At 37.8% G+C, this 15148-nt stretch overlaps 1 protein-coding gene across 3 annotated transcripts in view; it reads left to right on the top strand.

The window, feature by feature from the left end:
* TRHDE (thyrotropin releasing hormone degrading enzyme) overlaps nt 1-15148 on the top strand; it is a 209474-nt gene that overhangs the window by 162837 nt on the left and 31489 nt on the right. For all 3 annotated transcript variants that reach the window (XM_039391317.1, XM_039391316.1, XM_039391315.1), the window contains one exon: nt 14411-14558. In XM_039391317.1, the coding sequence (XP_039247251.1) occupies nt 14411-14558 (148 nt within the window). The remainder of the gene's footprint in view (nt 1-14410; nt 14559-15148) is intronic.

Below are 15148 nucleotides of genomic sequence, written 5' to 3'. Positions count from 1 at the left end.
TGCAACTGGACAGAGGAGAGAGAAAAAAACAGCTAAGGATTCATGAGTTAAGAGCTGGGAGAGGTCAGTTACTGATTACCTTCATGGGCAAAACAGACTCAAAGTGGGGATAGGACTTAAATTTATTACTAACAGGATAAGAGCCAAAGAGTGAGAAATAAAACAGTTTTAGAAACATCTTCCCCCAACACCTCCTTCTTTCCATGTTCTCCCTTCTGCCCCACAGTGCAGGAGGACAGGGAATGGGGGTTTCGGTCAGTTGTTGTTTCTGCCCCTGCTCAGGGAGAGGAGTCCTTCCCTTGCTCCCGTGGGGTCCCTCCCACGGGAGACAGTCCCTTGATGGACCTCTCCAGCGTGAGTCCATCCCTCGGGCAGCAGTTCTTCCCAAACTGCTGTCCTGTGGATCAGTCCTCCATGGGGTGCAGTCCTTCATGAATGAGCTGTACCGACGTGGGTCCCCCCAGGGGCCACAAGTCCTACCTGGGAAAAACCTGCTCCTGTGTGGGCTTCCCTCTCCATGGGCTTCAGGTCTCCAGCAGGACCCTGCTTCATCCTGGGCCTCCAACAGGGTCACAACGTCCTTCATGCATCTACCTGCTCCAGCAAGGGCTCCTCCATGGGCTGCAGGTGGGTCTCTGCACCCCAATGGTCCTCCATGGGCTGCAGGGGCACAGCTGCTCCACCATGGTCTGCACCACGGGCCGCAAGGGCCACAGCTCCAGCAACTGGATCACCTCCTCCCCCTCCTTCTGCACTGACCTTGGTGTTTACCTTGTTGTTCCCATGTTTTCGCTCTGCTCTTCCCTGTTTGGAATTCCTTCTGCGCCACAACCTTCTGTTCTTAAATATGTTATCACAGAGGCATTACTATCATTCTCGATGGCTTGGCCTTGGCCAGTAGCAGGAAGTCTGTCCTGGAGCCGGCTGGCATTGGCTCCATGGGACAGGAGAAACCACCTCTGTAGCCCAACCCTCGCTACCAAAACCCAGCCACAGAAACCCACTACACTTGTATTGTTATATCATTTTCCCAGTATCTTTCTTTTCTTGTAATCTGCTGGAACAGACTCTTTTTTTCTGTGTGGTGCTTTTCACACAGAATGGAAAAGCAGTTCCATTGAGCATTTCTGGAATTTGTACAGCATTCATACAGCATTTTGAATTTTACTATGATCAGAGTGCTGTTAGCTAGTGCCTCCCTTGGCTGCAAGGCACAGTGCAGAAAGTTGCCTCACTTTCTTTTGGAACAGTACCATGGTTTGGATATTACCTGCCTTGTGGATGCAGTGCTGATACTTGTCTGCATTGCACAATGTGCGTTTCTCCCTGCCCATATGACATTTCGTGATGGGGAGATTAAATGCATACACTTGTCTTTGACTGTGACATGAGAAAAGGTGAGTAACCTTATTGACCAGGCATAGAGGCAGTAATTGGTAGTTCAGACCTGACTTCTGAGAAGACCGGCTGTTTTTAACAGTAATTCAGCCCTCGGTTTTGGTTCCCAGTTGCAACGATGTGTTATCTTCTTGTCTACAACTATAAATATACATATTTTGAGAGACAGAACTGTGGAATACGTACTTTAATCCCTAGCTATTATTTTCAGTGATGAAATAATTCCAAAATTAAAACATAACTACTTAAATTCATGCTGGTCCTTTTAAAAATAATTTCTAACATAAACAGTTCTTTTTACTGTACTGAAGAGACTGTATTTCTTAGAAACTTCTACAGTACTCTCTAATGTGTCGTTGAACTTGATGCAGATAACACCAAAAGGATTTAACTCAATTTTTTCACTATCCTAATATGGTAGGTCCTAATATGATTATTTCTATGTAGTTTTACTGCTACTTGATTTTGTTTATGGAACAAGTACTGGTCTTCTCTTTAATAGAATTTAATAATATTTAGATCTCGAGAAATATGAAGAAAATTGCTCATATAAATTATTTTGGAGCACCACATTTTATTTTTTAAAGGTGTTTTTGATTTCATTCCTTCAAAAGGTTTATTATCCTTTTACTGTCCAGCATAATGATTTCTCAAAAATAAAAAACATAAATGAATTGTTACTACCAAGGAATATTTTAAGCTTTATAGCTTTAATTTCATAATTTTTTGCCCATTTTACGTGGAAATACATTCCTTCATCTTCCTTCTTGGTGTAATTTTGTTAACATAACACATCAAGGAGAGTTAAGTGGAATAATAACCACAAAAGAAAGTTACAACCTGCTTGTTTTCCAGATTTTTAAGCATAATTCTGTTCTCAGTGGTAGTGCATGCATGCACACACCCTTAAGATCTGGAAAGCTGTAGTCTTGGCAGTAACGTAGCTTAGGGAAATTTATGCCCCGCATTCTTGAGCAGGAATAACACTCTTCCCTTCTTCTTGAAGATCCTTTATTTTTCGCTTTGTATGAAGTTTCAGTACAGTTTGAAAATATGTTGATTCTAGTAAATGTACTAGTAAATGTTGACTAAGAAAACCAAGAAGCTGAGAGAAGACAAATAGAACTGTGGTTCTCTTCTAAGCTTAAACAAAGCAGAGGTCATTTCAGATAGCTCCAATAAGCAATGTCAAAATAAATAACAAAGATCCCACTGTTTTAAGCATGAGTAATGCCGTCAACTTCTCCTGTCTTTCTCTTTCCTTAGTATAAGTGATCAGTCAGTGAGTATGTGAGGTGGGATGCCTCCCATTTTACTTTAGGCATCCCAAAGGTAGACCTGTAAATCTGACATTCTCACCTTGTACTGCACTGACAGTTAATGGAGAGAAACATGCACCTGACCTCTCAAAACTACTTAACCATATAGGATAAGATAAATCACTCAATGTTAAGAGTGTTGTGTCCCTCCTGGTTCTTCCTTGATGGGCTCTAAATGGGCTCTTCGTAAAAGATTTCCCTCATTAAACTGGTTGACTTAATCCAATATTATGTGAAAGAAATAGGTCTGGTTTGTATTTAATGTTAATCAGTGTTGGACCAGATGTGACTGGGAATATCTATTTTACTGTCACCTAAAATAGTTATTGTTGTTTCCAGTTCTTGAAGCACTGAATGAGAAAGCATGAAGCTGTGTTGTTAAATAATTGTTCTTACACTCCAAGGATGGATGACTGTGTTGGAGTGCTGTCAATTTCCTTGCACAGATTAGGAGGAGAGTGAGCTATAGCCTCTTTAGATGTAGCTTGCCCCTGTAGACTTGACAAATATAGAGAACTGTGTCAGAAATGAAAAACAACAAAAATATACCTTCAAAATTATCTGTGAACTAAGTTCATCATGTTGTAGATGGCCTTCATAAGTGTTCCTCTCAGAATTTCATACACTAGACCAAAACCAGGATCCTTGTGTGAATAGATATATGATGAGTTATGATGATTGTTTTCCTGCTGTTAATCAATTCTTTTTGCCTTGCTTCTTTCCAAACTGTGAGTTCCGCTGACTCTAGAAAACCAAAGTCTGAGGGCAAGGGAAAAGGCAGTGCCAACCTACTTTTCAATATATAAATCCAAATTATCCCCCTTGACACAAATTTATCTTTAACAGCTGGTGCATTTGACTCCAAGGTTGATTCCAGAAGTAAAATACCAAAGTAAGCTAATGCTGACTCCTTATAATTTTCTCACCAACTTGTAAAGGCAAATTAATTTAAAAAGTAAGTCTTAGTTAATCAAGTGTAGCCTTTTGGATCTGGAAAATCACATCTTTAGGACCCCTTATTTTATGTTTCTTTAAAAAAAAAAAACCAGAAAAAAATGGGGGGAAACAAATCAAAGCCAACCCTCTCCCTGTTCCTTAAGTTAATTCCCGGATATGGAGTCTTGACATGTAAGCAAAAACATTTTATCCATTCAACTAACTACCTGAGGCAGCACCACCCCGCTTAATGATTAGCTGATCTTATTTCTGGAAACTGAGAGTTACCTTGTAACCAAGCCTGTAATTCAAACACTTCCATATAAAAGCCAGAATTATTACCGCTAAATTAGAGGAATGTTTTATTGAAATTTCTGGTCGAAATACGTGCATAACAAAACTATACTATGGAGTTGAAGTGATCTTCGTTGTTATTTTCCTTCCTTAGAGATTAAGATTTTATTTATTGTATCATTTGAAGTATTTCAGCGTATGTGAGCTAATTGCTTCCATGTTACACTTGTTTTGTATTACTTCAAGTCCTGTTCAGTGTAATGTCAGGAGAAGTCAAGGCATTTAATTGCTGGGGCTGGATAATAAGTAGGTGACAAAGATAGAGGTTCTCATCTAGCCCGATTAATGTACTTCAAAATGTTTCAATATCTCAACAGCCATATTCAGGGTTGTTCACCTTGTGTTGTTGGGTTATTCATAAACAATTATATAGGGTCCATTTAAATGAGTAAACTGGAGTTTAACTCCAGCCTTCATCTTTACTCCTGATTGCATTTTCTGATAGTTCAACACAGAGACAAACAACAGATAGGTTATGCAGGTCCTTTAATTAGTACCTCTGAGTACCAGCTAAGGGGCCGAGTATTAGATCAATAATTTGTATTGCACTTGATTAATAGTGCTATAGATTTACTATTTTAATAAATGAGGCCTCATCCAAATTATTTCAGCAAATGCGACAGTAACTCCCATTCACTGTCAGGCAAATTTTGGTGATAGTTCACTAGCAATTGATTTAGGTGTGGCTTCCTACGGGAGTGGTTTGGTTTCCTCTGACATAAATATCTCTCAGTGGGCCTGAGCAGCTGTGCCTTTTTTTAGATAAAATAGGAAGCTACAATTATTTTAAGGTAGCCGTCATTCATTACATATGCTGCGTGTCAATCCATATGTTCTCTGACATATCACAGCCTTGATATCTGCTTTATGTGGAGATACACATTTTGTTATGTGGAGATAACATTTGCATATGTTCATACAAGAAGAATCAAAGCAATTCCTGAGACTAAGCACACTAAAAGTCAATTCTGCTTTTGTAGTATGTATCATAGCTAAAAGCAGTAAAACAATTTTTACAGCACATTCCAGAGAAGTGCTGGTGCTGTGAGAGCATCCTGGAAAATAGAAATACTTGCTGAAAGCCAGGGAAGAAGTTGGAGAAGACTCTTAAGCACATACTAAAAACCAGCCCTATAGATCTGGCTGCAGATAGAATCATAGAATCATAGAATCAGATGGGTTGGAAAGGACCTCTGAGATCATCAAGTCCAACCCTTGATCCACTACCACCACAGTTGCTAGACCATGGCACTAAGTGCCACGTCCAGCCTCATCTTAAAAACCTCCAGGGATGGAGATGTTTACTGCATGAGTAGGTCTTGGTCTTGTCACGTCCCTGCAACATTTGCCTATGCTTCAATTACTTCTATTACTTCTGAGCTATTATAGCACTAATTGTTTTATTCTGTAAACTACATTAACTCTATTCTTGGTCAAATCCAAAATAAACTATCAGGAAAACTTGACTCCAGTTTCAAGGGAGTGAAAGAATTATTTTTAGCTAATGGTTGTTAACTCATTGTTACAGTTCAAGCTGGTCTCTGAAGTCAGCTTGGTATGGATCTATCCATGTTGCAGTGCCAGAGACTGCTGTGTAATGACAGAGGTGGGGAACAGCTTGTGAAACTTGTTTTGGAAACGTTAATTAAACTGTGTCTGAATTATGCTTCAAGAGAGCACTTAACTTGAGTTTGAGGTTAAACAAGAAGAGGAGTGTCATGTGTGGAGCTTGCTGAAGGCTTCTTAGCAACTTTAAGTGTTGGAAATGAGCTAAGAAGTGCAAATATGACTTCAGGAATCTCTGTATTGGTGGGGCAGGGGGAAGTCTTTTTACAGCCTCACAACCTGTGCCATTCTGTGGGGGCTCTATCCTGTCACACCTGGCAGACACCCATTCCTTGTGCTTTTGTCTCATCTACAGACACCTTTTTCTTCCCCACAGCTGCCTGATCAGCCCTTTCTTTACCTCCCTCACCTGTCCTCTAAAAATAAGCAGCTTTTTTGACTCCTTGACTCCTTACCCTTATCCCAGAACCCTATTACTTTTCTTTCTGAGGGTCTGACAGGACTAGTATAGAGGACAAAAAGACCTTTCTGCTAACTTGGTCAAGGTAGCAAATATAAGCCACCCTGAAAAGCTGGAAGTACTGCTCTAAATACCCTGTCCTTTCCCAGTATCAACAAAAGATACATGAATAAAAGGCATGAACCAACTTTTCTAAATAGAGTAGACAATACAGATGCCTATCAGCATAAACAAAATAGTCTGCGACCATAGGCTATTCACTACTTTGCCTGCTGCTTTCACCTGAGTGCACCGTTGCTTCTCAACAATGATCCTACTTTTTGTGCTTATCCAGTTACTGTTGGCCAGAATTGTTGTCTAGGGGAGGTCTGGTCTTTGTCTTTGTATGCTCTATCTGCTTGAATGTTACAATAGATTAGCTCCTTCCTCCTCAGCTAGAAGTGTGCTTACGCAGAAATCAAGCAATAAATGACAGGAAGGACTGTGTTATGACTAAGGCATTGCACAGAGACTAGAAAAACCTGAGATGGTATTTCTGCTGTAGCCTTCCTAGGTGATCCTGGTAAAATCACTTAAATTGTTTGTCTCTGCTTTCTCGCAAAATGGAAATGAGAGAATAGGTGAGGGTTTATGAGAATTTCAGAGAATATTTCATGATAAATATTTTATAGGGAATTGCCTTCAGAGAAAGAATGTCCAATTCTGTAGATATTCTGGCAAAGAAAATTTGGATTGTATGTATATTTTCAAGATCAGGCTTCTGTGCTTTCCATATGAAGTTTCTAGCTATTAAACAAATATTTCACTTGGCTGACTGATATGCAAATTATGAACATTAGACCAGGAAAAAAGAGAGTGATGAAAAAGTATTGTGCATAATAATAAACTAACTCAATTTTGGTTTTGCTCAAAGATACTCTCATAGATACCATCACCCGTTGACAACTAAATGAATAGAAGAGCTGTTTCATTCTACCCTTTCCAACAAAATCATCAAGAAAGAAAATAAATAACACTTATGATAATTGAATCATCCGAAATTGATGTCTATTAGCCCCTGAAATACATTCAAATTTCTTTAGTTAATTTAACTGTGTGAATTACATACTTCTCAAAAATCATGGTTTTGTAATGATGAAGAACATAACATACCTGACTGCATAGCCTTAATTTTTAGCAATAAGTTTATTTCTTTTTCATCTTGCACTACTCTTTTTTTTTATCATTTTTTTTCATATGGGAAGAAGAGGAAAGAAGAGATTCTGAACTATAGTTTGAAGGAATTTTTTTTGCATTTTTACAAAAGAGGGGGCTTGAATTTTTTTTTTTTTCTGTTTTCAAGAAAGGTGAGTAGTTCAAATTAACATGCTTATGTGTCAACTCTTAAATTATGCAAGATAATTTAAGCCACATTATACTCTGATAATTACATTGAATCTGAACTATTCTTTGTAGAATGCTTCAAATGCTCTTGTGTGGAGTTGAATGTCACTTGAAGAGTCCTCAAATATTTTGCATGTAAGAAAACATAATAATAAGCAGGCTTCACTTAAAACTGTCATACTCTCTGAATCCTTTAAGATTGGAGAGATTGAATGCTAATTAAATGTAGTTCTTAAAATGAGCTTGTAAGCCAAATGTTGCTGTTGTATTTTTCAAAGAACAGATGTGCATTCCTGTCCTGTTTATGTGGAAGTCCATAGCTATTACAGATCATAATACCTCCATTAAGTCACTTTGCTTGTCTTAGAAAAGCAGAGTCCTTTACATGGTCCTAAGTCAGCCCAATCCTGGTTGGGGAGAATGAGGTAAATTATTCTTTGATACTGGAGATCACAGGGCCTTTTTTACAGATTGCCCATTAGTTTTCTATGAGAAGACATTCTTTCTCTAGCTTCCGTGGTTGAACATGGATGTCAGTCATTGTAAGTTTTTAATCTTTGGCATCCCAGTCTTGCAGAAGTTGAAGGTGAAATCTGTGACTACAGGAGTTAGTTTCTCTGTTGTATGGGTCACCTTGCTCAAAGCTTCTTTTACATGTCAGGGTTCAACATACTTGCTCTTACTCAGCTGTCAAGGAACTGCTGTTAAAGCACTGTAGGAAAGAATATGCTGAATACATCAATAGGGACATCAATCCTTGATAGGTCCAGAAGAAGTGAAAAAGCTTTATACAGTTAAATATGAATGTTCATTGGCACCAAGTTTTTCCGGGAGTTATTCTAATCTACACACTTGACTGTTAAGGTAAAACAATCAATTAATCAATTAATAAGAATCCTAACTTACTTTAAACTGTTCCTTTAGGAGTTAATGAGTAGAGTCTAATTATTCATATATTGCACATGCACAGAAACAGAACTGATGTTAATCTCAGTTGCACATCTGTGTTCTGAAGAGCTACTTTTTACCCCTTCAAAATTACCCAGGAAAAAAGCTAGTCATGTTTTACATATTCCATGAGAAACAGACAAGGCAGTGGGAGTTTTAAACCAGCAGCAAGTAAATCACCTCATTTCCATTGTTTCAACAATGCAGACCAGTTTGCTGCCAGCTTGGATTTTCTAATTTTGATTTAAACACATGACTTAAAATGACTTTGTTGGGTGGTGGGACCAAAGGATTTATGATGCCCTTGTGTGTGGGACTCTCATCACTGTACAGCAACCCTGTCGTTTTTTTAACAGAGTCTGTTTGACTGGTGCTGGATTTATGATAGAAATAATTCAGAACAGAGTAATAATTTTCCCTTGGCAATTACGCTACCATTTGGTACTTGGTCCCTAAGGGGAAAATGAATGTGCTGGGATCTGTCCATAAGTTCAGCGGCTCAGTGTAAAGAACAAATCAAGGTCAGAATGCAGTTGAATACAAACTGATGTTTCATAATATAATCTAGATCTTCTGCTTTTATCTGACTCATTAAAGGCTCATGTAATTTAAAGATTATTTTTGATTGCTATGAGATTTTTAACAGGAATATTTCATTGCCACGTTCAGTACTTTCTTGTTCTGTTCATTGCCTCTTTTCTCTGCAGCAATGGCCACCCTACCAACTTCTTCAGTGTAAACAGGATAGTACCTTGCTAAGGGTTGGTGCTTATGATATTATAAGATCTCATAAGCCACTTAATATATCTATATATAACTTTTGAAAGGTCTTTTTCCACCTCTGTCCTTGTCATAAAAATGAGATATCACCTTTTCACTACAGTTCATCAGCAGCCTCCTTAGGCATGAAAAACCTGCTGAACCAGGATGTTTGTCTAGGGCTAATGTTCCTAATAACTAAACCGGATCTTATTGCCGGTCTGTGTTCCTGTTCTCCTGTTCTCTTTAGCTCGGCAGGCAACTGTGAAATTAGGAACACAGATAATAAGTAAAACCTCATGTGGTGCTGTGTTTCTAACACATGCTCTTGTGTAGGAATGGCTACAGATTGATTGACATGCTGATAAACTTATAGGTAAGGACAATTATATAAAATGGATAAAGCAATGAAGTGTCTCAAATGTGATCTTTTTGGTTAAATTTTGCTTTTGTAGTCATGTGTTTTAAATGACTCAGTATGGAGAAAGCTGGCTTTGAGATGGCTTGTAGAGGCTCTTTTTGAAGTCTAGGCTGCTTTCTCTATGATCCATGATGTCAATCAAAATACTCTTATCTAAAATACAAAAAAGAGGGATGTCCGCTTTATGTAGTTTATAATGAAACTACATGAACAACAGTTCATTTTAGAATATGAAGTGGATCTGTTGGTACTCTTCTGTGAATATTTACAGAGGAAAAGACCAGAGGTATGTTATTCTTAATCATGCCTCTTGGCAGAGGAGTACTGAAATTGTAGTGTTCCTAGGATACCCATCACTAGAGACCTATATAAACAAAACTAGACCAATTTCTGTCAGGAATGGCACTGGTATGAGTCTGTTTTGGGTAGGGAGAGACTAGATGAGCTCTTAAGGTTCTTTTAATTTCAGACACTATAAGTGAAGTTTTGTAAACTCTTTAACCTTACCCTTGAGAAATGTTTTACCTGAACATCAGTATGCATTCAACCACTGTTTATGCATCAATACCGCTTTATTTGACTTTTTTATCTGTTAAGATACTTGCCAAAACTATACCAGATTCCCCAGCAGAATTTTTTTGGTTGTAGGTACATGCTTGCTAAGATACTCGGGTGGCTACTGGAGACATACCTAGAAAAACAGTGTGACTTTTTTAGACCAGACATAAGATTGGACATCATGGTATTTCTGTGGTGTTTGTTTGTTTCCTGGTTCCAGTATAGCCCATAATCAGCTATTCTCCAAGTGACAGACAATATTTCAATTTTTCTCCAAGATGGCTAAGTTAGAAAAGAACCTTGTCTCTTAGCCCTAACTCTCATGCATTTGGTCTTTGACAGGCAATATCTGATAGTAATTTTGCTGGACTTAAGGATGGCAATATGATTGATGGCTAAAAAGACACAAGAAAAATAAGGATTTCTGTCACTGACCTTCCAGTGACTTTGTTGGAAGAGAGAGTAATAAATCAAGATGCTTGTGTATAGTATGTACTAAGCTTATCTTATACTCTGTAGTACCTTTGAGTGAATATTTCCAGGCAATTATATGACAGGGAAATTATTTTACATTTTTACCTTTGATGGGAAGGTTCTTATTATAATAACTTTTATATATAGCTTTTCTTATTATAAGTGTTAAACATTTCTGTTTAACATTTCTACAGGTCTGTGTTTTTCCAACAAAGTTTACAGATATACTCAGAACAGATTCATCCTCTGTTCTGCCTTCTTCCCTCATTTTGGTTATTATCCTGCTTCATAAATGTTTTTGATGACCAGATCCTGTGTAACCATCCTTGAACCTAGTTCTTCCAGGCTAGTGAGGAGGATCCTAGCAATGGCTGGTTTGCTGTTGTTGAAGTGAGCCAGTGCATCTTGCTGAATGCAGTATTCCCTGGGAAAGAGGAGTCTTGATGTCACTCAGCACTGGACAAGCTTTCAGTGTAAAGTAAAAGAATATGATTATACTAAAATACACAGCTTAAGAAACCAGCTGCTGTGCTTTGTGAAGGTGCAGAATGCTAGAGCATAGCTCACCACACAGTCACTGTGATTGGTTTAGATTCTGTCTTCTGCTGACCTGCTTGCCATGGTAGTCATGTTACCTCCTGGCACACTTCACACAAGTCCTAAAACTTTTTGTGTGTTTTATCATTCATTATTTGTCTCTTTTATGCTCTAGTGTGAGAATTTCTCCTTATATTCTATTTTCTCAACTACGAATGCCAAAAATTAGTATTTGACCTTACCCTTATACACTTACTAAACTCTTTCCTTGGTTTTGATGTGATTTTTTTTTTTTTGGGGGGGGGAGGGAAAGAAAATACTCCTCAAGCTTTTAAAACTATAATATACAGTTAATAATTTGTAGCATATGCCACGTTTTACACAAAACGGTGAAACAATGAATGTACTTATCATTACCTCTTGACAGAAGCTATTTAATGCCAAATAGTCTGGTAGCGCAGTATATTTGGAATAAGAAGTTCATAAATGTGACTTAGTGGCTGAGGGTAAAAGAATAGGGCTGTCTTGGTTTTCTGTAGGCATCTGTACAATAAAGGACATTAAGCCAAAGTAAAGTTCCTGAAGCACTTTTGTTTTCTCCAGTGCTCCTGTCTTAACTGCCACTGTAAGAAGATTTTAGATTTGCCTCTGCTCAAGTTCCCTCAGAGGTCCAGCCTAGCATCTGTACTGCCCAGCTTGTGCTGACAGACAGTTTAACATTGACTGTAGCAGCCATGACCACTTTTCCTCAAAATCATGGTCTGAAGTGACGAATTTGTTGTCATTTATATAATAATGTCATCCCCAAAAACCTCCCCTCGCCCCCATCCATTCTCTTGGGACTGTTTTGTTGATGTGTGTGTAGCGGTGTGATTTTCATGATACTGTGCGTAAGCTCTTCAAGGGTCATTCCCATAAAGAGAAGGAGGGTCAGGAGTAAACAGAAAAAAACTCAGACTTTGCCCTGATCTGTTTTTGTAAGTTGCACTCTACTCTTAGGGGGAAACAATAGGAAAAGTGGGGAGTCAGGGAGTGAGACAGGCAGAATTGAATGGGCTGATAAATTTGGAAGTTAGAAGCAGTGAGTGATGAGAGTAACAGCTTCTGTTATGAACAGGATGAGTACCATCAGCCAAGAATCATGATTTTGAAACTCATTAGGAACCTCTGAAGAACTCAGGATAAGAGATCAATTTCTCTGAGTTCACTTCTTATGTGTCTTTATGGAGAAGTTAAGCTTAAAAAGAAATAATCTGTTTTTCAGTGGTGATTTTCCTTTTGCGGTTAGTATTGATAGATTTAATTTCAGAACATGAACGTAAATGTCCATTAGTGCAGCTATAATAAGCATTAATCTGTTTATTCCTTAAGCAGCATGTTTCCTAGAGCTATTCTTCTTGTTTCTTACTCTACACTTTCTCATGTCAATCAAATTATCAGTAAAAATAATCACAAATCCCATTAGGAACTGATTATATATATACCAACTTCAAACTAGTTTACCTCTTTGCTAACATTATCTCCAATATTTTTAACTGCAGTCAGTCCAGCGTACTTCTGTCTCCGTTAATTATGTTTATAAATCTCTACAAAGTATTATGACCTAGAACTCATCTTACTGATATTCTGTTGCTTCAGAAATAAGAGACCTATAAAATGGAGTAACCTGTCTTCAGATGTAATGAACTTTGTCCACCACCTACTCTAAAAGCTCCACCACTGTCATTTCATATCTGCTCAGTTCCTCAGTTGACACAGTGACCTCCCCAAGTGATCTTGTTTTTCTTGCTTGAGTATGTGCTGTAACAGGAGTTGAAAACAGAGCTGACAAAATGTGGACAAAGATGACATGAAACAGACTGGAGGGTGGGTCATCATAATGACATGGGATAGATACTTTTGAAAACTGTCACATGAACTCCTTTGCTGAGAACATGAAGGGAACAAAGTGTAATTGTTCCAATAGAGAGTGTGAAAAAGAAAGGCCTGCAAGATGCAGTGCATGTTGCAAGAAAACAATCTATTTCAAGTATTTCAGCAAGGTAGTTTTTATATACAATTACAACTGAGATAATTTATATTAACTCGTATGTATGGGTCAATTTCTGAAATAATGTGTCTAGCTTTATTTGTTTGCTGTAAGCATGCATTTCTTCCCCAGACATTGATGGAAATGAAAGGAATATTTACAACCAAGGAGAAAAACTAGTCTATGAAGCTATATAATAGTTTAGCCTATGTTATATTGAAGTTTCTGGAATTCACCTTGCTGATTTTAAGTGTTTAATGAAAACAGAATCATTATCTCCTCCCTAGGCAGATAGATGACTCCTTTTGGATTTAAACACATGCATCAGGCGAAGAGTAGACCATGTGTTTCTGGAAAGTTCACACCTACAGGGTTGTACTTTGTTTTTGCAATCTGGATAGTTAAGAAAAAATGCCGTTCTGAAAAAGAAAATGAGAGCAAAACCTAAAGCTTGATGTTTTCTGTACTTGGTTTTTAAAAGTAGCTTTCAAATGCTTGTGTCTGTACTGCATTTTACTTGCAATGCTATTAATTAAGCCTTTCTGACTCCCTCCTAAACTCTTTCCCCTTCAGGGAGAGGTCTTTTGTGACTGTAAAATAATGGGGCAGAATTCTAGCTAGTTGGTTTATAAACATCTGGAAAAAACATAGTTTTTTCCACAAATTGTGGTAAGTACTGAAACATCCTTAACCACAGTGATGCCACTGGATAAATCATTCCAAAGTGACTGAAGGTGGTAAAAGACAAGGCAGCTCTAAAGGAGAAAGAAATGACTCAGGAGAATAACTAAAACTAAAGCTACTTCTTCACCACTAGTTCTTTCCAATTGTCCACAGCCAGTAAAAATGTTCTCTGAAGCAAAGTGCCTTGGATTGTTGATTTTATGCAGACAACTTTCTGTCTTACAAATCAGAAAAGCAACACCTTCTGTTTGTTTTGATTTGTTGTTGGTTTTTTTTTTTTCTTGAAGTTAGTTACTTTTTTTTCATGTCTTATAGCCACAAGTATCCCTACAAGGTAGGGACAGCTTGTCTAGTTTTCTTTCATGTGTGTTCATGCCTTGCTTCATCAATTCAATATGCTTGCATGTGTTGGGAGAGACTGCAAGTTGCTGATTTTTATAAGGTTGACTTTTGTATCATTGAAGTGTGATGAGTTTATCATGTTTTTATGCATTTTAATTTCATTTGGGAAAAAAATAAATAATTTTTGCCTCATTGTGTATCTTCTGAAAACCAATTTAATACTAACTTCTTTTATTGTGCAGAGCTGGTTATTTGCCTCAGAATATTCCTTTGGAGATTATCAGATACCTTTCAGAGGAAAAAGATTTTCTGCCTTGGCACGCTGCCAGCCGAGCTCTTTATCCTCTAGATAAATTGCTGGACCGCACAGAAAACTACAACATCTTCAATGTAAGATATACAGTCTTCCTCTCTTTCTTCCTCTAGTTATTCCCTTCTTTCTTTCCCTCCCTCTCTTTGTCAGTCTGTTCTTTCTTCCTTTTTTTAACTTTTCTTCCTTTCTCCTCTTACTCTCTCCTTTTATTGCCAAGACTTGAACTGTTCCCCATTCAGATACTGTAAATGACCTAGGGATATTAACTTTCTTCCTAATTATTCTTTATTTAAATGTAGCAATTATCAAGCTTTGGTGCATTTGCATTTGAACGGTGATGACTGTTGTTTGAGGCACTTATGATAAGTAGAGGGAAAGGTAATTATCCCTCCTGTAAAATGTTATGACAAAGTATTTCACTTAAAAAAGCCAAAGTATTCTATTTCCAGATTTTCTCTTTTGAGGAGCCCCACGGTGATATTTAGGTTGATGCACAGGCTCAGCAGCACCAAATGCAGGCACAACAGAACAGAACACATGCAACTGAAGCGAAGATTTGTAGGCATTATTTCATCCAAAAATCCATAGTGAATTGAATGCAGTTCCCTTAATTAACAAGAATTAGATCACCATTGAGTCAAAGCCCATTCATAATTGCATCCGAAGG

This window comes from Pipra filicauda, unplaced genomic scaffold, assembly GCF_003945595.2.
Source record: "Pipra filicauda isolate LSUMZ 115617 unplaced genomic scaffold, ASM394559v2 scaffold93_size3172892_pilon, whole genome shotgun sequence".
NCBI lineage: Eukaryota > Metazoa > Chordata > Aves > Passeriformes > Pipridae > Pipra > Pipra filicauda.
This window is presented reverse-complemented; position numbering and strand designations above follow the sequence as displayed.